The sequence below is a fragment of the Anas acuta genome, chromosome 2 (genome assembly GCF_963932015.1).
Source record: "Anas acuta chromosome 2, bAnaAcu1.1, whole genome shotgun sequence".
Classification (NCBI taxonomy): domain Eukaryota; kingdom Metazoa; phylum Chordata; class Aves; order Anseriformes; family Anatidae; genus Anas; species Anas acuta.
In genome coordinates this window covers 33,942,093-33,969,353 of record NC_088980.1, presented here as the reverse complement: position 1 = coordinate 33,969,353, position 27,261 = coordinate 33,942,093, and the positions used below count along the sequence as shown (strand labels likewise).

General features: G+C 44.3%; 1 protein-coding gene across 3 annotated transcripts in view; it reads left to right on the top strand.

Annotated features, from left to right (window-relative positions):
- The window catches only part of IGF2BP3 (insulin like growth factor 2 mRNA binding protein 3), a 110,322-nt gene that overhangs the window by 10,798 nt on the left and 72,263 nt on the right, over positions 1–27,261 (top strand). For all 3 annotated transcript variants that reach the window (XM_068674186.1, XM_068674188.1, XM_068674187.1), the window contains one exon: positions 12,972–13,020. In XM_068674186.1, coding sequence (XP_068530287.1) covers positions 12,972–13,020 — 49 coding nt within the window. The remainder of the gene's footprint in view (positions 1–12,971; positions 13,021–27,261) is intronic.

Sequence of the window (27,261 nt, the reverse complement as noted above, 5' to 3'; positions counted from 1 at the left end):
AAACTCCTCTCGTGCTGCTAATGTTGCCGTCCAAAGATGTGCCAGAAAGCTTCTTGGTACAGCAGTGTTTGCCTTTTGAGATTAAGAAAAAAGAGAAAAGATTAATTTATGGTAATCAAAGTAGGTAACCCTTCCTTTTTGTTCATTTACTCGTTAAATGGTAAGTTTGGTGCTCAGTGGTCTGAGTCCTAATAGCAAATGATAAAGTCCCGTTTTAATTATTAGTCCTGGTAACTATTTGGGTGCCTGTTTTGTTTGCCTCCACAAAGTGCTCACTTAAGCTAGGTTGCATACCTCTTTTTAGGAGACTTCTTTTTCCTCTTATGCTGTTGGGAGGGATTTTCTTATAAATGTGATTTCTACCTCCTCCTTTGCCCTGGCTCTTAAGCAAGAAATAACATTTGGTGGTGGTGTGTAAGCATGCCCCAAATCCTGTGTTTAACATAGAGCTTCAAGCTTTTATCTGAAGCTAAAAGGTGCATACCCTTTATACAACTGGACTTGGTGACAATTGTTCAGTTAAAGACAACTCACAAGCAAAATCATTCTTTCAGGTATGTAGCACGTGCTTTACCCGTGGAAGGGCGAAGTTACGTGTTGCTCCTTGAAAGCAATCAGAGAACCTCAGAGAAAGATTTAGGAGATAAATTCAGAAGATGGATTTATCATTATAATTCAGAGCCCTTCGAGCTTTAGGGCTGAGTTAAAGATTGCCTTCCCTTTGTGTCGGACTAGCTTCAGTAAAATTACGAAATTGCGTTCATTTGCCGCCCCTTCCTCTGCAGTAAATATTTGTGTGTGGTTTGTCTTCCTGGCCCTTGTGCTTGCCTCACCTGGTCCGTGTGGTTCCCTTAGTACAACTGGTACTGGTTTAGCATAAATTGGCTGAAGCTCAGCACCTTGGCATGGCAGTGCTGCTGCTGAGCACACCAACGGCAGCGAGGATCCTGCGTCGCACGTGTGCTCGTGTCAGCCCTCTGCGTGGTGGCTCCTCAAAATGTCTTTCCAAATAAAACCTATGTTATTATGTTAACTTTTTAGCCATAAGGTGTTGGTGGAAATCCTGTGTGAAGCTCCTCCAGCAAGCTGCTGTGTGCCGGGCTTCTGGCTTGTGTCACTGGGTGGGTCTCTTTGGGTGGTACCTTGAAGAAAGCAGGGGGAAAAAAGGAAAAATAATAAAGACAAGGCATGGAAAAGTCTGTCCAGAACTTAGTCATGTTTCAATGTGATGAAGCCCTGAAAGTTCCTGAGGAAGAAGTGCCTTTGGAGCTGGTGGGGTTTTCTGGAGATGCCAGCGTGTGTGTACTACCTGATGGGGCTGGGTAAGTGCTGCCTTGGGGTAGGGGCAAAGAGGTGTACTGGCCACCTGCTTCTCCCTCTAGTATCCAGCCCTGAATGTCCCCTGCACCCTGTGAGTGATGTGCACGTGTTTTAAGAGGTATTGAAGCAGCTCTCTGAGGTCTGGGAGGAGGCAGGGCAAGGGGTGGTGACTGTGAGCCCCATGATAGCCCCAGCTCTGCCAGGTGCCTGGGGCTGTCCCGCTCTTCAGTCCAAGAGCAGATGGGGAACTGGTGGCTGTGGGGTTTGAAATGCGCTGAATTTTGGGGTGATGTTGTGGGAAATCATTGAAGACGATGTGTAAGTGCTGGTGTTAGCAGAAAGCAAGCAGTGACTCCGAAGGAAGGATGATTTCATTCTGTGGTTGAATCCTTATAGCATCATAGCCCTCCTTAGGCTGATATTTTTTTTTTCTTTTGGTAACGGGGTATTTTTAGCTTCTGCTCTTCATTGCTTTTTAAAATGCTCTGAAATCCTCAGTTGCTGGGCATGCCTAGGTGCAGGTGGAATGGTTGAATATCAAACCTTTGGGAGGGGTATTTCAGCTCTGCTAGGCTGTGCTCTGGATAATAGCAACTAACTTAGGTGTCTTTGTCACTTCACCTGTACTGTAGGATTGTAAAAAGGATGCTAATTGCCGTCTTGGTGTGACAGTAAGCTTGCAAATCTGTACACAAAGTAAATTTGAAACAATCAACTGCTAAATAATGTACTGAACTTGGTCAAAATTATTGTTGTCATTCATAGGAATTCTGTTCCTACTTTTGACTTAAATATCTCAAAATGCTGCGTGTTTGAAAACAAGTTACTAGATGCAAATAACCTTGTTTTAATGACGATACAGGTTCAGAGTTAGTCTCTGAACAAGCTAGTTAGCTATAGCATGGTATAGGCCTTTGCTTTATCCGAATTTACTATGCTCAGTTAAATACAAAGCGAGCTGAAATAGCGTAGCAGATAAACATTTAAACTATATACATACAAAGTGCAGTTTTCGGGGCTGCAGAAGTGTAAACTCTATTTTTTGTTCTCTAATCATGACAGTGTATTTTAAATCTCCAGCGTAAAAAAAATCGGTGCTTACTGTGATCCTCATCCTCACAGCATGTGCTATTTTCTGTTTTCTGTGAAAAAGGAAATGGAAAATAATGGGGTTATTTAAAAGGTGATGGTGGCTGTCCCTATGAGTGCTTTTTACACTGCTTCCTAAAGTCATGGCAGACTTTTACAGTGTTATAAAAGTAGGGAAAAAAATGTCAAATACAAAGGTTACCAACAAAAATATGGTTACACATCTTGTATACAAGTGCTTTTAAACATAACTGTGCCGCTGCAACATTTCACAGTTTTACAATTTATTTAAAAGGTTAAAATTTAACGGCTGCATTTTAATTTTTGGCTTTTTTGGTTGGACAGAATGAAAGGGTACTCAGAGGCTTTGGTGGAGGTCTGGTATGAAAGTTCAGGGCTTGTTTTTGTGTAGTATGCTATGTAAATCTGTGTCCTAAACAGAGCTGCTGTGATGGAAGTGCCTAAGATTGCTCTGGTGATCCTTAAAAGTGAGGTTTAATGAAGACATAATTAACAAGATTTTTGATCAAGTATATATAAAATATTACAAGAGACTTTACACACAAGCTGTGATGTTTCAATTATGCTGCTGTGAAACATGAATATACATTTACTAGTGTAGATCAACTATACTGCTATGAAATATTTACCATGATACACGTTTACTAGTGTAGGTGTACTTATAATAACCAAAGTTAATGCCTTAAAAAAAAAAAAAGCAGGGAATAAGCCATGTAGACCCATGTTCATAGGAAACTTAGTATGGATATTACTTAATGTGTCTTCTGACGTTCAATTTGTCAATCAGAAAGGTGCATTTCTTCAGTAACATGTCTTTGGTCTGAAGCTTAATGCATAAAATTATGCACACTTGCCAAGCATGTATGCTACTGTGTGCTGCAGCCCAGCTGAAAGGCAGGGTGCCTTACACCTCGGGGGAGCAGATCCTGCAGGGGAGAGGGCACAGCTCGAAACAGCGTGTAGGGCTTGCAACGAAAGTGCAGGTATGAGATAAAATTATTTGGTACTGTTCTGTCCCCACAATTTTTATGTGGTTGAAGGGGATTTTGTCTTTTGGGGTAGAACTCTTCAGAAAATATAACTTGGAAAAAAAAAAAAGCACAACAGCATCTGAAAACCGTAAGCCTAATTGGTTTGGCTTTTTTGTCCTGCATCTGGTGCCATTCAGCATAAAAATGACAGAGCCAAACTGCAGAGCGGTCAGTTTCGGTGTCTTCTGGGTCTTGACAGGGTGAGCAGAAAGGAAGGCAAAAACCTGGTGATACCAGTACAAAACCCACACGTTCTGTCGGTCTCTTGGAGGTGTTACACCTCCTGGACTTGGTCACTGAATCACGTTAAGGTTCCACAGAATTCCAGTTACGATCTCTTGTCTGTTCAGTTCTTTCAGTGTGTGAGCTAGTAAAATAATTACTAGGGCATCAAAATGAGAGCTGATACCTTTGCCATGCCTTTTGTGCATCGATTTATACTTGAAAAGTTCCTGATTTTTTTTTAAGACAACTTTTCAGCTGTGTGAATAAGGTTTATTGCACTGAATCCTTTGGGATGGAAGATCTTATTTATATTAAAGCAGTAATAATGGGGAATGTGTGGTGAATTTGACACTTCTGCTGTTGTAAGACTAGCGATGGATAAATTCAACTAAATCTATGCCTGTTAGTTTGGTCTAGGGGATTTAAAAGAAGCTGTTTGTCTTGCCAGCCATCGGTTTTTAAACTTATATTGACTTGACTAGAGATTGAAGGCTGGACAGCAGTAATGAGGAATTAGATTTAAAACTTTAAAAAAAAAAAAAAAAAAAAGACGAAGTAGTTTGTCCTTCCTAACATCCTGTTTATGTTATGGAAGAGACTTGCTTAAAAATCTGCCTTGGCTCTGAATTCTCACCAACTCCAGGTGTAGCAGGTAAGCTTTGTGGAGTTCGGTGCTGCTCTCTGCAGCACTAGTGCTTCAGCCTTGTATTTTTTGAGCCCCAGAGGAATCTTAATTTACCGAGGTATTTTTTGGGATTGGATGTTGCTTTGTGCCATTTTTCATAGAATAGCCCAGGATAGTCAGGGGATGGGCTTCGCTTTAAAAAGTCTGTGTGTAGGATGAAATGATGTAACAGCAGAGTTGTTCACCTGGATGCATCCCTGTGCTCCCCGAGTACCTAAAACCTCTCTTAGGTTAAGCTCTGGAGCGTATCTGGAAGGTTTAAAACAGATATTTAATAGCAAAAACGTAGCGAGTAGTTTCCCTGCTTACCAGCTGCATGGTATGAGAGGAGCACCTCTTGCTATTTTATTTCAAGCCTTCTATAGCGTCCCCAAGCCAGATCTGAACTGGAATGGTTAATCTGGAGCATACGGTGACCTTAACCTGTGTGTAAACACCCTCTGCTCAAACCTGACCTGAAAAAGGCTGAAATGGGTTACTCTCGGTTTATGCTGGTGATGTAAGGAATCTGGAAGGCATTTCCAATATTCTCCATGAATACTGTCTCATGGTTGAGCAAATTGGTGCTGGCAATAGGACGACCACAGCGTTTGGCTACGAACGCTGCTAATTTAGTTCAGATATTTTAATCTGGGAAGGATGAATCACTGAGCTATTGTTAAGGCGAGATGTAATCTGGTGCCCTACCTCCCATTCCGAAAAAGTTGCCAACGCTTCCACATCATTCATGAAATCTGTGTCACTTACTCCACTGAAACATGTGCCCTTGTTGGACACCTGAAGGAGATGGGTGGAGGAAGGCGTGAGGCTGGAAGCACTGAGGGCTGTCCAGCAGCCACTTTGGGGGACAAAACATCTTGTTGGCTTCCCAATTCCCAAGTCTTGCTGCCCCTTTTTCCTTTAGAAATGGCTCTGAAATCCCCTACACTATTTCTTTCTCCCTCCTGGCATGTGAAAAGGAGCTCAACTCATTGAAAATTAAACAACAAGCTTTTTTCCCTGGGCAGAGCTCCCCATCCCTGAGTGTGGCCGTGTATTGCAGTGACGCCACGTGCAAACTTCAGGCTTGCAGCTGGGGTAAAACTCTGTAATAAGTCTGGAAATATTGGCTGCTTCAGCTAGCAGCCCTATGGACACCAGGAAAATAGGCAAGGGTGTAGAGGGAGCCTTTGGCTGCTCTGATGGCTGAGGAAAAAAGGGGGTGGAGGAGAGTGGATGCTGTGTTCAGGCATTAAGGGATTATTAATTCAGTTTGGGTAGGGTAGTGAGTAGCCAATCTTTCACTTGTTTAGGAGCACTACTACATTTAAAGGTGTTTTTGGTTCTTCATATTCATCCTGAGTGTTCTCAGTGTTATCCACATCCCAGTTAACTACAAGCTAGTGGTGGGGTGAGAGAATAAATGGCAGGTGACTGTAGCCCTAAAATGGCTGGTCAGCAAAGTCAGCTCAGTAATACAAGTGTTTGAGGGATGTGGATCCCTGCTCTAAGAGGGAAAGAGAAACTCTGGCATTTAAATAAAACAACCCCCCTTACCCTCACCCCCTTTCAGTTTCTCCAAAGGCTTTGGAGAAACTGAGAGAGAAGGCTCAAAATGTTGGAAGCCACCAAGCTAAGGGTAGATGAAGTCTTTTCCTACTGCAAGGTATTGGAATTTCCTATTAATTTTGGAGCAGTGCTTAATTCTTTAATTAAATAACAGAAATCTTAACAGCCTTCAGTCATTAACAACACCTGGAAAATGAATTTTTTTCAAACGAGACATTCAGCAGTAATGCGGTAATGGCAGAATCTCCACAGTTCTCTTTTAAAAATGTCTTTATGGACTGCTTGTGGGAATTTACAAATAACGAACGTAAGCTTTTAGTCTAATTGGTGGTGTGAACAATCATAAAAACAAAATTATGGAGCAAATGGTTGTGGGGTGGGTGAAAGCCTACTTATTCTCTGGTTTATCCGTGCAAGTGCACTGGTTGATTTACCTACTGTGTATGTTGTGACGTGGATGTGCTGGTGTTAAACCTTCTGGTTGTGCTTCCTGGGGTATTTCCTGCCCACAAATATCCAGCCTCTTCCACGTGTTGGGGTGAGTTACCCCGAAATGGGAGCTGAGCAGTGTCTGGTCATTTGGCTGGTGGCTTCCGAGCACTGAGCCGTGCAGGCAGCTCCGGTTGCTCCTTCTGGTGGCAAGCAGTAAGCGAAGGCGATGTTTTGCAGATGCTGGGAGGAAATTTGATCATCAGCGCAGAGGAATCTGTGAGGTAATCCAAGAGGCAGATTTTCGTGTTGAGTGCCTAGATAACACGCCTCCCAAAGCCGCTGCTTCAGTGGGTTGTGTGCTCAAGATGAGATGGGACGGGTGGTCGGATCCAACCATTATGTTTTGCATGAGCTTTGAGGAGAAAAAGTTCAGATACTATTTAAAAAAAAGGTTTATTTTGAGTGGTAGAACAGTGCTTTTAAATTCAGGTGTGTGGTGAAACAGTGAGGCAACACCAAGTGAAGCGTTACTGCAGTTTGCCTGTGGCTCAGGGCTCAGCCGAGCTTTGTCTGCTTGGTTTGTGGAGTTGGGTCTGAAATGGAGCAGCAACACTTCTTAACATATTCTACTGTCTGGGTCAGAAAGTTTTTCTTTTTTTTTTAAAAAAAAAAACAACAAACAAAATAAACAACATACAGAGAAAACAAATGAAACAAACAAAAAACCCACAAAAGTTTAAAAAAACAAAAAACAACAACAACAAAAAAACAAACAGCACAAAGAGGTAGTTTGTTAACAAGTATGTATCTGAAACCATCTTCCTTCCTTAGACAGGTAAGGTGTTAAGATGGACTTTCTGGTTCCCAAGCTAATGGCTAAATTTGATAAAATACAGTAGGTATCACCGGTGTGCCTTGTAGGATGCACTCAATGTTAATTACCTCTTACCAGAACTGAAGTGACAAACGGAGGTTTGCATATCACTGAGTACTTTTAACAGAAATTCAGCATACCTTCTTTTTAAGCAAGGATTGTGACCCCTTGCTGCTGTATTTTTCAGCACTACTTGTTAGGAATAAAAAAAAAAAAAGATTATAGAAGTATATTTACATTATACCACGATTATGTATGTAACATCCAGTAGGTATAATATACCCACATATACTTTTATATGTGTTTAAAATCGGGCTGGGAAGCGTTATTTAGCTGGACTTCTCAGCACGGTAGGTGCTTTCAGCAATCAGACCCGAACAACTTGAAAAGGCTGCCGAGCTTGCCAAAAGCAACGGAGCTTCGCCGGGAAGCCAGGAGCCAGGCGCAGGCTGCAGCACCTCTTACAGGACAAGCTGTTCAGTGCCTTCGGCTGCTGCTCTGCCTGCCTTTGCTGTAAGGATATAACGAGCAGAACCCCCCACACCTCTCCCCCATATTGTGACTAAAACAAACTGCTTCTGTTTGTTTTCCCCAGCCACATCAATATGAGTTCAGGACTTTTTTTAGTTTGTCCTGTAAACCAGCTTTTCCTCTTGCACTGGTAAGGCACTAAAAGCATTGATTCATTCTGGGGTGATCAAGCATTAGCTGCCTGAAGTGACCTGAGGGGGAGAAACTAATCAAGTGTGGCTGGGAGGGTGGATTTCAGTTTGGGGTTTTTCTTGCCTGTTTTTGTTCTGCGGGGTGCGGAGTGAACACTGGGACACCTTTCCCTTTGCCCAGAAGTCCAGTTTATTAGCAGCAGTTTTCTATTTGGGCATGGGAGTCCCCAGCCTTGTTTCCGTGCCTGTTTGGATGGGGACTTTTTGCCCAGATTTAGCTTTGTGGTGTGGGGGACTGATGCTGCTTGGTGCTGATTGCAGCTGCAGCGTGCACCACGATCACCCTCGGTGTAATGTGCCAGGGCTTTCCCAGGTAGCTGGTCTGGCAGTGCCCACCTGGAAGGGATGAAATGCTGAAATGAACAAGCTCTCCTTCCCTGCATGCTCCTCAGAGCAGAGAGAGGAGACCATTTACTTTCCATCCCGTAGGTATTGAGTTCAAACAACTGAATGGACTGGAGCTGTCGATGTGCACTTGATCTGTTTTCAGACACGTTTAACTCTTACTCCACGGCAGCGTGTGTCAGAAGGAATTGTGATTTTTTTTTTTTTTTTTAATTTGAAGGCATTAATGATGCAGGTAGCTCATAGTGCTGCTGAAATGAGATCAGGTATTATGTGGGGTTATTGGTGAGAAATGGGAACTGAGGAAAAGAGAGGAGCAGCTTTTGAGGGGAGGGGGAAGGATGCTGAGAAGGGTCTGTGGTGAGCCTGGGCACAGTGACCATGTGGAAACACAGCTGCTTTGATACCTATGCATGTTTCTGTCAGAAAGGGAAATTTTGGGACCCCTGAAACTTAAAAATAAATAAATAAATGAGGGACTGAGCAAAAATATAATACTTCATTGGTTTTTGCTTTATAGATGTACCTCTTCTGTTTTTTTTAAGTTATCCCTGAAGGGGAGGAGGGAGTGTTTTTTACACCCTGAGTATGTAAAAGAAAGCCTAATAGGGTTTTGATAGGTTGAAGGGAAAAAAAGTGTATAGGCTGAAGGGGACAGAGAGAGAGAAGGAGAGTGCATGTAAAAGAATGCTGAAACTGTGGGATTTCCCCCATTTTTCCCCTAAGAGGTGCTTAGCACTCAAGTAAGTGGAGAGTTTTTTAGGTCATGGGTGTTGATGGGTGACCATGGGCGTGCTGTGTGTGCTTACATACAGGAGATTGTGTCCAGGGAGTGCTGAGGTGGCTTCTGCTACCTTCCCCATTTCGTGTTGCTTCAGCTCTTCTGTCTCTGCACACAAATTCTTGTTCCATGTGTGCTTGAGGTGCTCGTGTCCCCCAGGCTGAGGGCTGTGTGCCTCCACACCCCCAGCCAGTGTCTGTCAGGTGTATTTATGGTCAGCAGTTGTGGCTTGAGGTGACTGGACCCAGGTGCCTACACAGCACCTGGAAAGTAAGTTCTTGCCCAGTAGTTGATTATGGACCCCTCAGAAAGCAGGAAAGCCTGTTTGCTTTCCCAATAAAAGGCATTTGGGGCATCTTTGAAAAAGGGAAACAAGTGGGAATATCTGTTCCCATGCTGTGAACTATAGATAGCACTTGAAGGTTTCTGAAAGCTCCAGAGCATAAGCATCATTTGCCAAGACTTTTTTTCGGTTGACAGCTATTTGCAATGCCTAGTTGGGGTGGATGGGATGAAATAAGAAACCTGCTTCAAGTGGGGAAGGTGCAGACACATGTGAGACACCTAGATGAGAGATGCTGGCAGTGTTTTGCTAAGGCTTTATTAAAACTCCAGGTGATGCGTTTATTAAACAGAACTCTTGTGGTAAAATACCTCTGTGGAATTGGAAACGACTGTTTCAGGTCTTAGGTGCCTGGTGTGACTGCAAGTAGTGCTCTGAAATAACAAAACTGAGAGAATTAAGCACAAAGCACCCTCTGCGGGCTCGTGCTGTCTGGGTGTGATAGCCAAAGGAGCTTTGCTTGCACCGAGCTGAAGAGAGCAGGGTTAGGGGGAAGATGGGAAGCACCAGGAATCGCTGACGTTGTCGGAGATGAAGGGTATTTCCAGGAAGGTGCCTCCGTGCTTCTCTTTCCTTTCCCTGTTTATCCCATGGAGTTCTGTTCCTGTGCTTTCCGGAGTCAGAGCCCATCCTCCCGGAGCCAGTTGCCTCTCTAATAAATTCAGCGTGATTCCCTTTGTCCCTTGCTCTTCACTCTCTATGCTCACGTTCGGTTTGGGCTCTTTCTGGAGGAAGCTGGGTGCCGATGCCCCTCGGGTTCCCGTGCAGGGAGGAGCACAGCTTGGCTCCCAGGGCGCTTGTGCTGGTCCCAGGAGGGCAGCGTGGGTCGCAGACACACCTCCGCTGCTTTAATCTGCTCCTTCCTGGGGAGAGGGATTGCCTAGACGTACGCAAAGCTCATAGAGTCGTAACCACGTGGATTTGTTCATGGGAGCCGATAGTAACCAAAGCGGAGAAGTCTCAGGGGTGTCTGTGATCTTTTATTTAACGCTGCTGTAACTCCTGTGACCGCGCAGAGCTCTGTTTCTGTCCGTCCCCGTCCCCCCCCCGTTGCTGGCAGTGCTGTAGCAGCAGCGCGGAGGCTTTAAACTCGTCACGTGCAGCCACCGCCACGGGGCTGAGATCCCGTGCGCTGGGCGAGGAGCTGAAATCGCTCGTGGTGCGGCCAGGTGTCTGGTTGCCGTGTCCGTAGCGCCAGAGGAAGGGGATCCCGGAGCCACCCTAGTGTTCTCAAAGCGGCCTTTCAGTGTCGTACAATAGGTGTCTCACTATTGCCACGAATCGAGGTGCACGGCAGCGCTGTGCCTGCTCTGCTTCCCCTTCCCTTCCACGCTCTGCGAGCGGGGTGGAGGAGCCAGCAGTTTAAGGCGGTGTTTCTTCCCTGCTTCTCCCCCTTCCTCCTCCTCCTCCCTCTTGGGATACCCAAGGTATTTCTGTGCCCTAAGTGCCTCTTGGCAGAGCTTTAAACCGCACCAGAAGCTTTTGTCCTTCGATGCTGTGTGGAAAGCGAGAAAACCCCAAAAGCTGGGTTTAGACCCTTCATAGCTCAGTAGGCAGACAGCTTCCCGAGCCTCTGGTCCATCCTTTGGGTGCTGAGCAGGCAGGGGGATGTCCGGGCTCCCATTCCCAAGGGAAATGCAGGGCGTGTGGAGCCAGGGCGTGTGCAGGACGTGTCCCATTCCCGTGGCACGGCGCCGTGCTCCCAGCCCCTCCAGTGAGCAGCCCTGCTGGCTGTGCAACCCTCCCAAATGGCCATGGGCAGCCCGGGGGGGCTGCCGGTGTGACACCATGCGAGGCACCCTGAAGAGCGCTTTGACTGCCAGTTCTGTGGTTTAGGATTTTTCGGCATTATGCTTTCCCAGCATTTGTAAGGTTGAATGAACTGTGTCCCCTCACTCCCCCACCCCCCCTTTTTTTTTTTTTGTGTTCCACTTCGGACCAAACTTTCAAGCTTCAGGTTGCTGCTTGAGATTACTTGGATGTGCCAGAGAAGTGTATCACTGATTTAGGGTGGCTGTTTCACACCAGTTTCTCCAGCTGATATTCCAGTGTAAGGAAGTTTTTTGCAACTCTTTTCCCCCCTCACCATGGAGTACCTCCAGCCTCTGCTTTATGGGAAATGACAGCTTAAAAGGGGCTGTGTGATCTGGGTTTGTGCCTATTTATATGGTCGTGATCAAGTACTGAAATAAGCTCTTGCCTGAGAGGGGCTGAGAGCAGCCAGCGAGACCTGCTTGCCTGCCGTGCAGAAAGCACATTTCTTGTGGGATCTCGTGGGCACCAGAGCATTTGGGGTAAAATCTACCCAGAAAGGGAAATTTGGGCAAAGCAGCTTTGTGAGCAGGGAGCTGGGGCTGCTCCCTGACGAAGCCTTTGGAGGAGAGCACTTGGAGATGTGAAAACTGCTCCCTGCAGGGCTGCGAGTGTGGGTGGCGGCGCGAAGGGAAGGAAGGAAGGAGTGCATTTTAAAAGGAGCCGAGGGGGAAAACGAAAGCTTTTGGGTTCATCGCTAGACAGGAACGTCTCAAACTTGCTCCGTCACGAGACTCCATTGGCCTGTGTACGACTGACACACTTCTGGCGGAGAAGGCCCTCAAAACGTGCGGGGTTTCCTCTGGGAGGGGTCAGCATTGAGCAACTGAAGCACCAAGGAAAACGTGGCTGAACGAGAGGCCCCTCTTTCTGCTCTTCTAGTGCCCCAAAACGTGTTTGTGGCCCTGGAGGCCATGTCGCCCCGTGCTGTCCCTTCTCCAGGAGCCAGGCAGCAGTACCTGGGCCCGGCTGAAGCCCGGTTAATCCGCACATTCCTGCGAGTCCCGAGGGGTTTGCGGCATCTCCGGCATTTATTTGTTCTCTCCCTTTGGGGGAAGGGAGCAGACAAAGGACTTGGCTGTGAAGGCAGCCAGCACGCTGCCAGGCTCTGCAGTAGCACTTCAAAGTGGGGATTTTGTTTGCTAGATAAGTGAAAACCGATATAAATTTGGGGTGAAAACACAATGAATTTGCTGCTCGTTCCCTCCCCCCCTTTGCCCTCCAACCAGAGACAAAGAGTATCAGATGTGTTAAAATATAGCCTGTTGTTAGGCTAATGGGGAGCTTAGCATCAGAGTAAATGTATTTATTAAGCTCCTAATCTCTTCCTTAAAGGCTGTGGAGTCCTGAAGGATCTTCTGGGTGAACTAAAATTAAATAAAAAGTAATAAAAGGACTAGTAGGTGGAGGAGAACCCAGTGTAGATGCAAGGGATTACTCGGTTCTAACGGGGAGAGTTGGGTACTGAAGGCCCTAAAGCTGACACAGAAATAGTCCTCAAAAAAGTGGAGACTCCCTGAAATATAGTGGCTGTCAAACATGGAGCAAGTGCTCTGTAACAGCTTTTTGGGCTTGCGATGATTTTGACCTGACATTCCCCCTGGCGATCTGTTTTTTGTTGTGTGTTTGGTTTTGCCTCTCCTGGTAGAAAATGTTTAAATGTGGACACTGCCGTGTGTAGCCTACCTTGTAATGTTTTTTCTTTTTTTTTTTTTAAACTGTGTTCTTTTGATTTATTTGCAGGAGTCGGAAACTTCAGATCAGAAACATCCCGCCTCACTTGCAGTGGGAGGTAGGAAATTACTTTAAAAATTAAGACGTTTGCGTTTAAAATGGTGCTTCTGTTTCTCTCCTCACCCCCAAGACTAGTCCCCTTCCCCCACCTTTCACTTGCTGTGCACACACCACCCATTCTTTTCTGGGGAAAAATCCTTTGGAAGAGGGAACAATAGAGCCTTCTAAGCAATTCAGATAACTGCCTTCATTTCTGTGCTCCGAGTTAACCATAAAAAATGTTGAAATGGATTCTTTGGTGAACGCTGACTTCCTGATGCAGTCACTCGCTTTGACTGAAAGCTTGTCCATTTCAGACCTTGCTGGTGTACGGGCTCAGCAGTCTTAAGATTTAAAGATTTAAGTCCTCAGATTTAAATACTTCGCCAAAACCTTTACAAAAGCAGATAATTAATACAGATTTTTCTTTGATCCCCCCCCCCCCCCCCCCCATCTTTTGCTTCTCTTTAGTGAGTGGCATTATGGCAAGTTATTTGCTTGTATTATTACAGTTACGGGCTCTCTCCAATATATTGTGTACTTGCTGTTAATGCTCTGCGAAATGGCATAATTTTTACAGTAAGTGGGCTACTGTGAGAACAGATTATTGTCTTTGCTGTTTTTTATATCTTGTACGTGTTTAAAATGTTTTCACATCTTAGTAATGGTAAGCCATCCTTTCACCTGAGGGAGCTTGGTGGGCAGAGGGATTGAGGTTGAAGTGCTGGTAGTGTTCTCCTCTTGGTCTGCCTACTTCATCTGACTTTGCCTGCTGCTACTTCTTCATTTACACCATCTGATTGTCTCCTAGCTTAGAAGAAAGGTGGAGGCATTACTTGGCCAACCTAGGCTGTTAAACCAGACACTTTCAGCAGGGTATCAGCAAACACCACCTCTGGCTGCTGAAGTCTGTCCTTCTGGTGTGTGCTGTCAGTACAAGCATTTTCTCGGCACTTACTGAACCTTTTGCTCCCCTCAGATGAGCCACATCCATTTGATCCATTTTTATTTGAAATTCATAGCCACTTTTTTTGTCGTGCCCTTGGCACCAGCTATTAACTCCTTGGGAAGAGGAGTAATAGAAATGGTTGAGGGTGACTGGTTTGAGGATTAGTTTATTTTTGATATAAACCTCAAGTAGCCTCTGAGGGCTTGGGGTAGGAGTGAGTATCAGAGCAGGGGCATACGGTTCAGAAAAAGGGGAATAAATGATGTAAGCACAGGGCAAAGAACATCAAAATGTGTTCCCCTGTGGGGCCCTTCTTAAATGCATGTAGCTATTAGTGCTAGTATGTTACAGGGTTCTGCCCTGTTTTCTCTCTGCTTCCTGATTGTAAATTTTCCCTTTCCTTGTCTATTGCTACAGTTTTTGTGGTGACCTCTGGTTCCACCACAGGGATGGTCCCTCTGCTCCACCTATTCAAAACACTGTAACTTGCTAAAGTTACAAAGCAAGAGTTCAGATTATCCACTCTCACACCACCCTGACTGTGCCCAGGTGTCCTGAAGTTGTTTGTGCAGACCTGGGCCTGTGTCTGGGGGCAGGATTTAGAGGGATCTGGCCCCAGGATAAGCTGGACAGTGCTTTTGCATTTCCTAACTACATCAGGGCTGCTTGCCAAGTACAGGTTGTCCACAAACTTCCTGAAGTTTTGCTTTGTAAGTACTGGAGGTCTGTTGTTTCTGCACTGAGGAGGTAAGTTTACAGGTTCTCTAAGAAGTGACAAAAAATGGCAGCTGGTGATTAAGTTCATCAGAGGAGTGTCTTATGTCAAGCTTTCCTTGGGTTCTGGTACCTTTTGGTGCTGAAGGACCTTGCCAAAACTTCTCTTGAGTGCTATAAGGAAGCTTGGGATGGTTCCTCCTAAAAGCAAGTCTTTCTTGCAGCCAGTTACTTGGTGGGGAGTGTAAGTTTGTACCTACAGAGAGGGGCTTACATTGGAGTAATGTTCTTGCCTAATGTTTTCTGAGAGGGTGGGGTGTGTGTGTGGCAGCTGGAGCAATTTCACTTAAATTGTTTCTTATAGTCCCTCTGTGCCAATCTGCTTGCTTCATCACTCCTTTGTTAATTGCTTGAATCAAGACTGACTTCTTCTAATGGGTGTGAACTCCTCAAAGCCAAGCTAGAAACAACCGATGAGAGAGGTCTCTGGGTTAGTTTGGTCTGTCAGCCCTCCTGTATGTTTAAGGGTGAAATACAAAACACGCTCATTACCCTGCAACACCTTTCTCCTTACGGTGACATAGGGATATATGAAGTGGACTGAAGAAAGATTAATGTTCTTGGGAGAATTTGTTCTAGTGTAATCATTGTTGTGAAGGTTACCTTGTCATTCTGTGCAGAAGCATTGGCTTAAGCTCTACTGAATTATGTCTTGTTTTGCTCTTTATAGAAGACAAACATGGAAAGCCTACAGCTGTGGTTCCAGCAGTCATGGTGTGTGCCTTCATTTCAGTGCCTCCTGGCTCTGCTCGCTGCATGTTTGTCATGCGGTGCTATCTGTGAGTCCTGGGCCTTGTAGAACTGGAACCAGCTAGGCTCTGTGAGCACCCAGGGATACTTGGCTTATATTAAAAATAATAAAAAAAAAATCTCCCACAAAACTACTGATGATAAGGAGGACATCCCTACTGTTCTTAAATGCAGCTCCTTGGGTTCAGAGAAGGCAGGTTCTTACCTGCACTTTGGAGTAGTGGTTGAAGGTGCTGGTGTTGCAAGAGAGGGAGAAAATACTGAACTTAGTGTTAAGGAAAGCTTGTCTTCCCTTTGGAAGAGAGTGGTTATCCTGAAGTCTTGTGCAACGCTTTATTTGACCCATGAAATTATTCCAAGGAGAAAACAGTGGGTGTAAATGGCCAGGGAGTACCAAGCATTTATTAACAAGATTTTTCATAAACCAGGTGCACAAATTCCTAGATTAACGATGCATTTTTCTGGTTGCCTTTTTGGAGGAAAAACATGCCAGCTAGTTTTCTCCTATGCATAGGTTGAACAAGTTCCTGAATAAAATACTTTTACAGCCGGGCACAGCAAGTAGATTTGTGTTCACTTCTTCTGTGTAATGTTAGGTTCACTGTGTACTTATCAGACCATTGTGGTGTAAGTAAAAGAGGTAAGATAACCCTTTTAGACCATGTTCAGGGTGAAGTGGCAGAAGAAAGGCAGATAATGACCTGCTGTAATCTGATGAGTTGCTACACTTAAACAAGACCACAACGTTTTACCCTGAAGAGCTTGTTCTTAAAGTGCAGCTATAAAAGATAATATTCTGATGCACTTCAAGGCATTTAAGGTTAAATTTGTATAAAACTTGCCTGGTAATTAATTTGAACTTCAAAAGAGGATTTTTGGCAAGGTCCTACAAGTTTCTGTACCTGGGGATTGGATATTTTTGTACTCTTTGCCCAGCCAGGAGAGACTGGAGGTGGAGGGAAGGCAGCACATGTGTAAATTAAGTAAATATAAGTGCTTGCTCTGGACTGAGGCTGGAGTCTGGACTGCTAGGGGCTTATTTGTGAGCATGTTCTCTATTCATCCAGGAGGTCACTTATGTTTTCTCCTTCCCTTACTGGCCTTTCTGGGTTTGAGGACTCTAGGAAAACACCTGTGTTCCATAAAAGCCTGGTCTTCTCTGGAATGCATCTTCCTTTTATTCTGCTTGCATATAAAGTGTACAGAGAAGTTGCTTTACCAGTCGAGTAATCTGAAGGACATGTGCATTAACAGATTTTATTTTTTAAATAAAGCAAAGTTTCACTTCTTGAGATTGTTTGGAGGAGTAAAACCACAATTAGTGCACATCTTTTAGTGACAGTGGGTGGGTATAATTTTTCCCCTTCTCTCTCCTTACTTATCAAATACAAAGTCCAGATTGGATGCGAAGAATTGAGGCAAGAGGAGACATTGCCATAATGTCTTTTCCTGTTCTCCACACATAACCATCTTGTCTCTCTCATTGGAAATGTGCACCCTGGCCTTATAGTCTCTGCAGAAAACTTAAAAGCTGTGTTACCCTTTCCTGAGCTGTTTTCTTTTGCACAATAACGTACTGTTTTGTCTCTTAATTCATAACCACAATTTCTATCTTAGCTTGTGAGCGTTCAGCACTGGAGGTGTATTTATCATTAGAACAATGATAAGCCTTCCAGAAAGAGGTCTAAGTGTGGAGACTTAAAACTGAAGTATCCAGACTTTGTTCCCGATGGATTCAACATGATGGGAATCCAAGTAGGGTTCTTTTCCCGAGAAGGAACCATTACGTGAACTCTTTACAGCATTTTAAAATGAGCTTTTTCAGTGTAGAAGCTGCTTCAAGAAATTGACTTTCCAAATATTTTTTTCCCATGTTTAGTGAATCGAGAGCTAGAGAACAGATTTTCAGAACACAGATGGTGTCAGAAGCAGCACTTGCTGGCTCAGCGGGAAGGTAGCTGTTGAAGAGTTCTCACTTATCTTCTGCAGGCTTATTTCCTTATCGGTTTGTTTGGAGCAGATAAACAGATACAGTGTTGATGAACTCTGTAATAAAAAAAGGTAGACTAAAAGCCCAGCCTGTGGAGTGTGAACCTGTTGAGTGAGCGGAGAAGCAAGGAAAACATTGTGTGTATTTCTGGCTTTGCTGTGAGACTTGCAGGTTGCTTTTGGGGATAGGAATGTGTGGGAAGGGAGGTCTGAGTTAACTCCTCCAAAGGTAAAAGTTTGTTACTAACCAGGGTTTGCTTTTCCTCGCTCTTCCACGGAAATGAAAAAACAGTCTCTGAGCTCTGTTGAGACCTCTGCTTTCAATTCTCTCTGCAGAAGTAGTAACAGGGAAGGATTTCTGGATGGAAGTTGCAGCGTGAGTACACATTCTACATTGAGATTTGGCAGCGCAAGAAGAGTGGAGATGGCACAAACCTGTTTGCATATACTGTAAGACAGCATTCAGCTTCTTTACAAGAAGTGAGACTGATTGTGATTAGGAGGAAAAGTTGGTAAATCTTACAGTGCATATCACTACTTCTGGTGATCTGTAGTAGCTTGTGTTATTACTTGGATCAAAACTACCGAGCTGTGTCAAGCTTTTTGGTTTGCTTTTTTGGTGTGTGGTGTTTTTTAGTTCTGTTATTTTGTCATAGAAATAGTGTAAAAATTATTTTTTGCTGAATGGTACCTGCTCATGATGCAGCTTATTCTATATTACCAAGGATGTGAAAAAGGGATAGGTGAGGAGTTTCTGTGTTTTAAGAAAAAAGAAACATGGAACAATTGTAATTAAGAATGAATACGAATTACACAAAGCAGATACTTCTCATAAAGCAAGACGGAAAGGGAAGGTGCAGGAATGAGCTGAGCTACAAGAAGAACCAACAGTGAAGTGGTTTAAAATATACTGAAATATGATCTTTTACCTCAAGCCTTCTCCAAGCATCCAAGCCATAAAAATAATACATAGCTATAAAACTGCTGGTAGAATGCTAAGCACGCACAAATAACTTTTATCTGCTGCTGCTGTCTAGGTGTAGGAATCTCTGGTAGGGATCCTTGTTTTCTGTTCTCTCCTCAGCATGCTCTGTCAAGCACTAAGCTGTGTGTCTCCTGCCTGTTGCTACCAGCCCTGCTCTGTGGGAGAATGGGGAATGCGTTGTTCTGTTCTCTGCAGCAGTCTTTTACATGCTTGGAGCTCTATAATGTGCAGAGAGGGGTGAGGAGAGTTGAAGCTCTTTCAGTCTCTTCTCAGGATTCCTGTCTCTAGGCAATCTCTTGTTCTTGTGACAGTCTTCAGGACATGTCCTGTGGAGCTTCTCCAGAGTAGCTTCTGTACTTTAGGATCACTTTGAGTTCTTGCTTTGTCCTCTGTTATGTTTGGACTCCATTTCAGCCTTACGTTGTCTTCAGGTTTAATACATGTACACCTGATACAACACTGGATGTGGAAATGAAACGGAGCTTTCTAGTTGGACAACAGACTGGTAATGAGTATTATCTGATTACAAGGTCAACTTCTCACCTGCTGTTGTGGTGTTGGTATTTAACCTGGAGATACTGAATTCCATTGCCTGTCACCTCTGTGCTTTGGATGGTCCAGCTACATTGCAAAAAGCTTCATCCAAGTGATGGATCTTGCGTTTCTTAGCGATGGTGTAATCACCACCCTTTGGGACTCTGCATCAAGGAAGTCAATGTAGTCAGGGTTTGCTGTAGCCCTAACTGCAGGGTTCGAGAACATGGGCAGAAGGGGATGGGACCAGTGGTGCCTATTCCTGTATTTGGGAGGGCAGGAGGGGGAAGCTCCCTCCCCAAGATTGATGGGACTTTAAGGCAGGTTGTCCGTGTTGTTTGTAGTAATGGTTGAAGGTTCAACAGCTCTGCTCCCTCCTGGGGTGAGAGCCTGCAGCTGAGCAGGTCTGTGCTCTCCACCAGCAGCCCCTGGGATGTGATGCGCAGCCCCTGGCTGCATCCTGGTCCTGCCTCTGGACCTCTGCAACACAGGGGCATTCCTGCTCTCCTGCCAAAAGGAAAAGAGAAAAATCTCTTCCCAGATTTCTGCTATCTGACCAGGGCCCCACAGTTTGCTTTAACCGTTCTGCCTGAGCTGTGCATGTTTCCTATCCTCTAGTGGGGCTCAGCAGCAGGTGAGGCAACCTGATACAGGGAAGTGCCCACCTCTGCGGCAGACCACCCGGCTCAGCACTTAAGTCAACACACAGGCTTATGCTGGTGGCTTTTAATTGCCTGGCTTAATTACGGGGGGTGATATTTACAGGTATATGTGAGGTAATAAACACCTTTTGCAGGTGTTTAAAATGTGGGGTGTGGGAGCGAAGGTCTCTGGGTAAGCACGTAATGAGCATATTTCTCACTTGAAGTGACTTATTCATGTGAGTGTTCACTATGGTGGTGCTGATAATTTGTTTGGAGTTGTAATCAAGAGGAAAGGTATGGGGAAAGTCTTCACCTTTTAGAAGTGGACTCCAGATTTCTGCTCAAAATACCCAACTTATTTGTGTTTTTTTTTTTTAAATAACAAGACCCTGATTTTTTTTTGAAGTAGTTGATAGTGATGCTCATGTCAAACATCTGCCCCTATTTTAGAGTTAGTGTTCCAGCTGCCACTACTAGAGATGCATTGCTGTGCTTTTATTACACTTGTAGGGTTAGAAGACCAGTGTTTTTTTTTTTTTTTTTTCCAATTTGGTAGTTCTTGTGTAAGAAATAAGTTCCTGGTGAGGTCAGGGCTCTGCTCTGCAAAAATCTGTTTTCATGCCCAGTTTTGATCTTCTAGGGTACAGGAAGGCATAACTTCTGGCAAGTTGAGGGATCAGAAATATTCTAATACTTAGAATGGTTGTTAGTGTGCAAGAATTCTGGCAATGTCACCATAGGATTGCTTGGCAGTGTTAGAACAGTGCATTGTTCCCAAGCCTAGAATAATATGGTTACTTGTGTATTGGGTTTTTTTGGACGCTTATTTCATTATGTTTAGTATATGGAACTAACAGTGATTCCAAAAACTTGAGAAGCCTAAAAATACACACAGCTTGCTTGGCTCAAAGCATTTCTTGTGAAACCAACCATCAGCTTTTACCTTTCTAGAACTGCAAATAAAAAGTATAGAAGCCTAGAATGGTTTGCGTTGGAAAGGACCCTGAAGATCCACCCCTCCTGCCGTGGGCAAGGACACCTTTCACTAGATCAGGTTGTCCCTGTGAAGTTGTTTGTTCAAAGGCTCGGTTGCCAAAGTCTTGCATCTCTCAGCTGTAATTTTCACTAAAGGAGTCACTTTAATCATTGAGCAACCTCTTGATCCAGTGTTGCGATGTGCAATGTGTACTTTCATGGAATTACAAAACCGTTCAGGTTGGAAGGGACCCCTGGCGGTTTGTAGTTCAACTTTCTGCTCAGAGCAAGGCCTGTAGTGAGTTCAAACGATGTTGTGTTTGGGGTTTTATCCAGTCTTGGAAACCTCCAGGAATGGAGTCTGCAAAACCCTTATGAACAACCGGTTCCAAGGCTCAATGACCCTCTTCAAGTTTTCCTTACACCCAGCAAAGACCTCTCCTGTGTAAATCTGTTTTTTCTCTTGTCCTCCCGTCCTGCATCTCTGTGAAGAGCTTGGCTCTATCTTCTCTAGGGCAGTCCACTGTGATGTCCCCCTCAAAGCCCTCTCTCTTTTGGGTTGAAGAAGCTCTCTTCCTCGCTGGCCGAGTGCTCCAGCCCCGAGCCATCTTAAAGGCCTTCTACTGATCTTGCTCCAGGTTATCAATGTTCTGTACTAAAGGTCTGAAAACTGAATGCCCTACTCCTGTGTTGTCATCCCTCGTTATTCAGCATTCGTTTACTTCCCTCCACCTACTGCTCATACCCTGTTGATACAGCCCAGGTTGCTGTTGATCTTTGATGCAATGGGCTCATGTTCAGCTCACTTTCCATCAAAACCCCATGTGCTCTTTCCAGCAGATCTGCTCTCCAGCCAGGCAGCCCAATGCCCAGGGGTTCCTTTCCCCGTGCAGGGCTTTACATTTGTCCTTGTTAAATCCCACCAGACCCCTGCTGTCCCATTTCTCCAGCCTGTATGGGTCCCTCTGGGTGGCAGCCTGGCCTTCCAGCACGTTGCCTCTTCCCCTCAACTCCATCCCCTCCCCGAGCCTGAGGAGGATGTGCTATAACACCACCTCAGGGTCAACTGATAAAAGAGTTAAGGGCAGATCCAGTGACAAACCACTTGGTGTTGGCCTCCAGGCAGAGTACTGTCCCCTGGGCCCAACTGTCCCACCAGTTACCAGCTCTAGTGCTACTGCTGGAGGTGAGGTTGGGCCTGGAAATCCGCAAGCCTGCCACCTGTGTGCATGAGAGGGAAATGTCTGTGGATAGAACCAAATCTCTGCAGATACAGCTAAAGTAACACGTCATGGTTGGCTAAATTTCCTTAAACCTAAGGATAACTTAACCCGTTGTTCAAACTGCCCTGAAGTAAGTCCAGAAGTGAAATACGCAGCCCCTGCACACCACTGCTTTCTTAATTTCCCATGTAGCTCTGTGAAACTGGGACTCTGGCAGCGTAAAAAGTGAACTGCCAAGGCATCGCTTGGTAAAAAATGCAGCTTTTGAAAGCCATTTCAATTTTAAGCACATCTTCAGTTTAGAAAGTTGTAAGGCAAGTCCCAAAGTATGTTTCCTGACCTTGGGAAGAATACACCTTTTCAAGATGTGTTCTCATCTCTATCAAAGCTATTGACACAGCTTTTCTGTGTCTTTGGCATGTAAGTGTAGTCTCTCCTAATTAATTATTTGTGTTGTCTGTGATGTTAAATCTTGCTCACTTCAGTTTTAAATGTGAAATGAGGAACCAGTGGCTCCTAGCAGCACTGGATCTTCTTCAGAAGTGCTGGTAGGGTGTTGGGAGTGCAGCCCCAAAATTCTGGGTGGAATTAGGTGTTGGTATCTTTATGCATGTCCAAAACAAATACAACTGTTGAGAGAGCTACGTGCTTTTATAAACAAAGATGCCCTTTAAGTTTGTAAAATTAACATTATTACGAAACTATCGTCCTGCTTTTGGAGAAGTTTCAAGTAATTTCAGGTACCTGCTTTGACAGAAGTTGTAAGTAGCAGGGATCATCTCTTAAGAATTGCCGGTTGTATAATTTGAGAGGAATTGAAGGACTCCCACAAATGACTTGTTCTTTAGGCAATAATAGGAGTGTTATGAGCTCTTGTTGATGGTAGACAAAGAAATAGAAAAATGTTCAAGTGTCCTCAATGATTATTTTTTTTAAATCCACTTAGAGTTGTGCATAAAGAACATAAAAAGAGTAACACTGGGTTAGATGGAAAAAAAAAAGTAAATGTGTAATCCTGTGTCCAATTTGTTTTGCCTTGGGAGGAGGACAGGAATAAAGGTAAGGATGTGGTGGTGATCCTTTACGTTCTTCTGGCTTTTGGTGTTTTGCAGCTCTGGGACTTACCAAGCCAGAAATAGTGCATTTGGGATTGCAAAATGAATCTAGAGCTCCTGTGAACATGCTCTTGAACTAATGCAAATATTCAGCATCCATGGTATACTGCAGTGAAGAGTTGCATGGTTTAAGGGCTTGTTGCAGGGAGAACCATCTCCTCTTCTTGCTTTGAGCTTCTGCTGGAAGTGTTGCTGTATTGGAAGGAAGAGTGCATAGTAGTAGATGAATGACTTTTTCTCCCTCTGTACTTATTTTTTTTAAGGACCTTTATTTCTCAACCATCTCTTTTCCAGGCTGTGAAGAGTGGTAGCCTGTGTAGTTGTCTTAGTGTTGAAGCTGGTCCCTATCTTTTGGTTATCATCATCCCATCATTGGAAATTCTATTTTGAGTTGAGGGACTGAATCTGCAACCAGTTTTGTCATTCATTTAAAGTTATTTTGCCTTATGAAGGTATAAGCTTTCAGAGACTACTGTGTATGCCTTGGGTTTTGCTCCTTAAACAGGGAAATAAAAAAAACCCTGCAGTGGAGCTGGTGGAAAGCTAATCAGTGGAATGGGGATTGCTGCTTTTGTCTCAAGAGATCAACAGGCTTAATTTTCTTTTTTATGACAGTCATGGGAAAAATCTACATTATCAGTAGTGCAGATCCTCTGCTGGGCTTGCTGCTGGTTGCCAGGAAATGTTACATTCTAATCATATGTGTACCACATGTTGACCTAACTTTATGCAACTTGCTCTTGTGTAGAGGGAGGGAAACAAAATGTGCTTATTTCCAAGGGGCCGGCCCATTTCAGCCCTCTGCATTGCGTAGGGAATGGTAGCAAGCACATCACTCCTCACGCATGCACCTAGGGGCATAGGGTTTTCTTTTCTTGATTGGAGAGGTGGAAAGTGGCTCTTGGGCTATTTCTCTGGAGATCAAGTCTGCTGGCACTCCTGCAGAAGCTGTCTGGCTGCTGCCAGCTCTGCAAGCCTACTGCTTCATTGCCTCTGTGTCCCCTTTCTGCTCCCTTCTCAGTGACTTTTAGTTGCAGTCTCTAACTGGACATTCAAGACTGAGCCCCCATCTGTGTCTCTTACAGCTCCTACGGGCTTTCATCTAGTAGTACTAAAAGTCTTGGGTTATTCCTTGGTCATGTGCAGGGGAAAAAACAACACAAGCTCAGCTGCGGAGCCTCCTGCAGAAAGAGGGAGATGGGCATGATCGAGGCAAGCAATGAGGCTGTTGTACTAAGCAAGGGAAAATGCTGTGGGCTTATGGAAAGGTGAGAAATGCCGACACAATCTGCCCTGCAGCTGCATAATGCCATCTCGTACAGCAGCTGGTGATCGGGACAAGAGTCTGGATGCCCTGGTGGGCCTGGCACTTGCTGCTGGGTTGAGGATGTGAAGAACAGCTTGGAGGTTTTTAAGACCTAGCTGGATGTCAACTGAGGCAAGCTTGCTGAGCAGGGGGAAGGGAGATCAAGTTGTGTTAATGTGTTTCCTTTTTTAAGTTTTCTTGTTATTTTGAAGCCTGAAGCTCCCTCTGATCCTGTGTCTCAAACTGGTAGCCAAGTGCATGTGGGCAGGGAAGGAAGGGAATGTAACTTGAAATAGCTCCCTTATTTTCAGCTGCTTTGGAAGTCGTGGCAATCAAAGAGGGGGTTGTGACTAAAAGCCATCAAAACCACTTCCAAGCACATGCGTTTTTGTGGAGCAAATGAGCAGAATTTTTAGAATATAATGCAAACAGGAAAACACTATGAAAACTATAGCTCGCCATTAACTTGAGGGGAAGGAAGGTATATTAAAACTATCCTTGTAAACAGCCTTCTTGTTCTAAAGTTCCCTTTTCTCCTAATAAGGGACTGAGCGCATGTGTAAGAAATGGATCCAAATCAACATTTCTTGGGACACCTTTTATTGGGTGTTGGGTTTTTCTTGGTTGCTTTTAGTTAATAGAATCAGGCTGTTATATGAATAGTAGATAGCTATTCATGCAACACTTTCGCTTATTCACTCGCACTGAACTCACAGTTACTCAGTGTGAGCAGCAACCAGGAGGCCAACCTCAACTACATACTCTGAAGTGGAGGCTTACAACGTGCCAGTGGCCTCTAGGTTGGTGTTCCCTAGTCCTTTGTTGCATTGGGTGTGTAGTAAGTGTATATTGTGTGTGTATGTGTGTGTATATATATCTGTGATCTTCATCTGTCTGCATAGAGCAGTCACTGACCTTTTAGGATGTGGTCTTAGTTGTGCATCTGTTGTTGATGTTCACGTGTGCTAGTGTCTGTACAGATTCAGCAGGCTGTTGGAATGGGAGACAGTCACAACCTACCTTCTCAGCACATCGTTCTTCTCTTTGGCATGTTGTATTCTAGTCATTCTTCCCCTATCCAAATGTGTAGAAATCTATAGGAGGTGTTCATGTGAGCTTGCAAAGAAAGGATGCTTATTACATACTGACTACAAAATTTGTTGGGAGAGATTCTCACATTTTGTCAGCTCAGGAGCTGAGACAAAAGCCTGGTGGTGCTGCTCAATGTTAGAGAAGTGTCCATGGCTTCCATTGCTTTTCAATGTGACTTAATTCTTGGTCTATGCTGATGTCAAGTGATGCCTTTGTGCTTTGAAGAAATGCATATTCTGGTGACTGTTGTGAAAATAATCTTAGTTTTTATGAAACAGATCTTTCAAAGTGGTGCCCTTACCTGACTAATGGAATACGTTACCCTGCTTCCATGTGGGGGTGTGGTTTTATTTACAAAATAGATGAGGGTACTAAAACAAAGCATTACGTAGAATATGACAACTGTGGTCTTACAGCTTCCCCTAGTTGTGAGGCACTGACTGACATGCTTGCCCTTTGTGCTTTGGTGTTCAGTGTCAGCAGGCAATTCTCTTCTCCATCACGGTGTTAAGCTGCTGTCTGTTGCAAAAGCCAAGACAGGAACAGCCGATTTCCTTCTCACAGTAGGAATACCTGATTTTCTGAGATCAGGTATAACCGAATTTGTGTACCTGCATGTCAGCAGTTCCCATTACCTTGACAAACCCAACCTGCCTAATGGCCACCCCTCAGTTTGATTGTTCACTTTCCCATTGTCAAACCCGCACTAATTTCCCTGCCATTCAGACGATTAGAGCATTAATGCAGCTTCCCAGAGGTGAGCCAAGCATGTGGTCATTGAGTCTGTAACGTGCAAGGGATGTCGGAGCTGCTGTCTCCAGTATCTCTGGGAGGCACTGCCCGTTGTGCATTGTTCCCCATCCTTCTACGTAGTATTCGCTTCAGAGTTTTATGGGATGTAAAAGAATTGCCTTGTTTTGCATAGCTCCTTGTTGGATATCTTGCTTCTGCTTGACAAAGAAGGTACAATGCTATTTTTTTTATTTTTTTGCATTTTTGTTGCAGCAAACATGAATAGATGATAATAGACACGAATGCCACTGGGTCAAACGTATAAATGAACAGGCACAGAGCTGCTGACTTAAAGCAGAATGTGCCTCCTGCTAGAGAAGTGGGTGGTGCAGGTTGTGTGAAATGGTGGGAGAAGTAAAGCTAGACAGCTTTCTGTGCAGATGTGGTCATAAAATAAATTGTTTGGGCAGCGAGTGACTTGTAGACCAGACACCGTCACTGTTGGAGTGACAAATCTTGTAGCTGCAGTGCCATCTGACGCTTTTGCTCTTTGAATTTCCCATTTTGGTGGCAGTAAATGCAACCAGAAGTGATCAACAGCTGCTGCACCATCACTAGAATTACTTTCTAGTGTGTATGTGGTAGAAAATGTTATCTCCGGCCTTCTCATAGCTAACCAAATTCAGGTGGCTGGGTGTGGGACAGAGGGAACTTCCTTTTTTGCAAGTAATATTAAAACTTGCCTGAGTTGCAGTGGGAATTTTTCAATCACTAATGATGCAGCCAGTGCATAAAACGTAGGAGTGGGCACCCCGACTCTTCTGCCAGAGAACTGTGTGCGTGCATGGGGAAAACCCTTCTGAAACAAACAAAAACCCAACCAACCCGAAAACCTACCAACTCTGTCACACGTTGGCTTTGTTTGCTGTTCCCTCTGGTCAAAAATGTATGTTAGCTGCACAAGGGATGTTTGTGGAAGTGCAGAAAAGGAAATATTTCTGACTTTTAGAAAATCTGTTGTAATTTAATTGGAGCAGATAAAGGTACCAAGTTACTTCATCAGGATTTTCTTCTCATTCAGGCGGTAGTAACTTCATAATCAAGTGAAGGATAATTTTAATAATGGGTTTCAGGACAGTGATACCATCAAATTTAAATTGTGTCTAACAAGTTAATTATAGATACTATATTA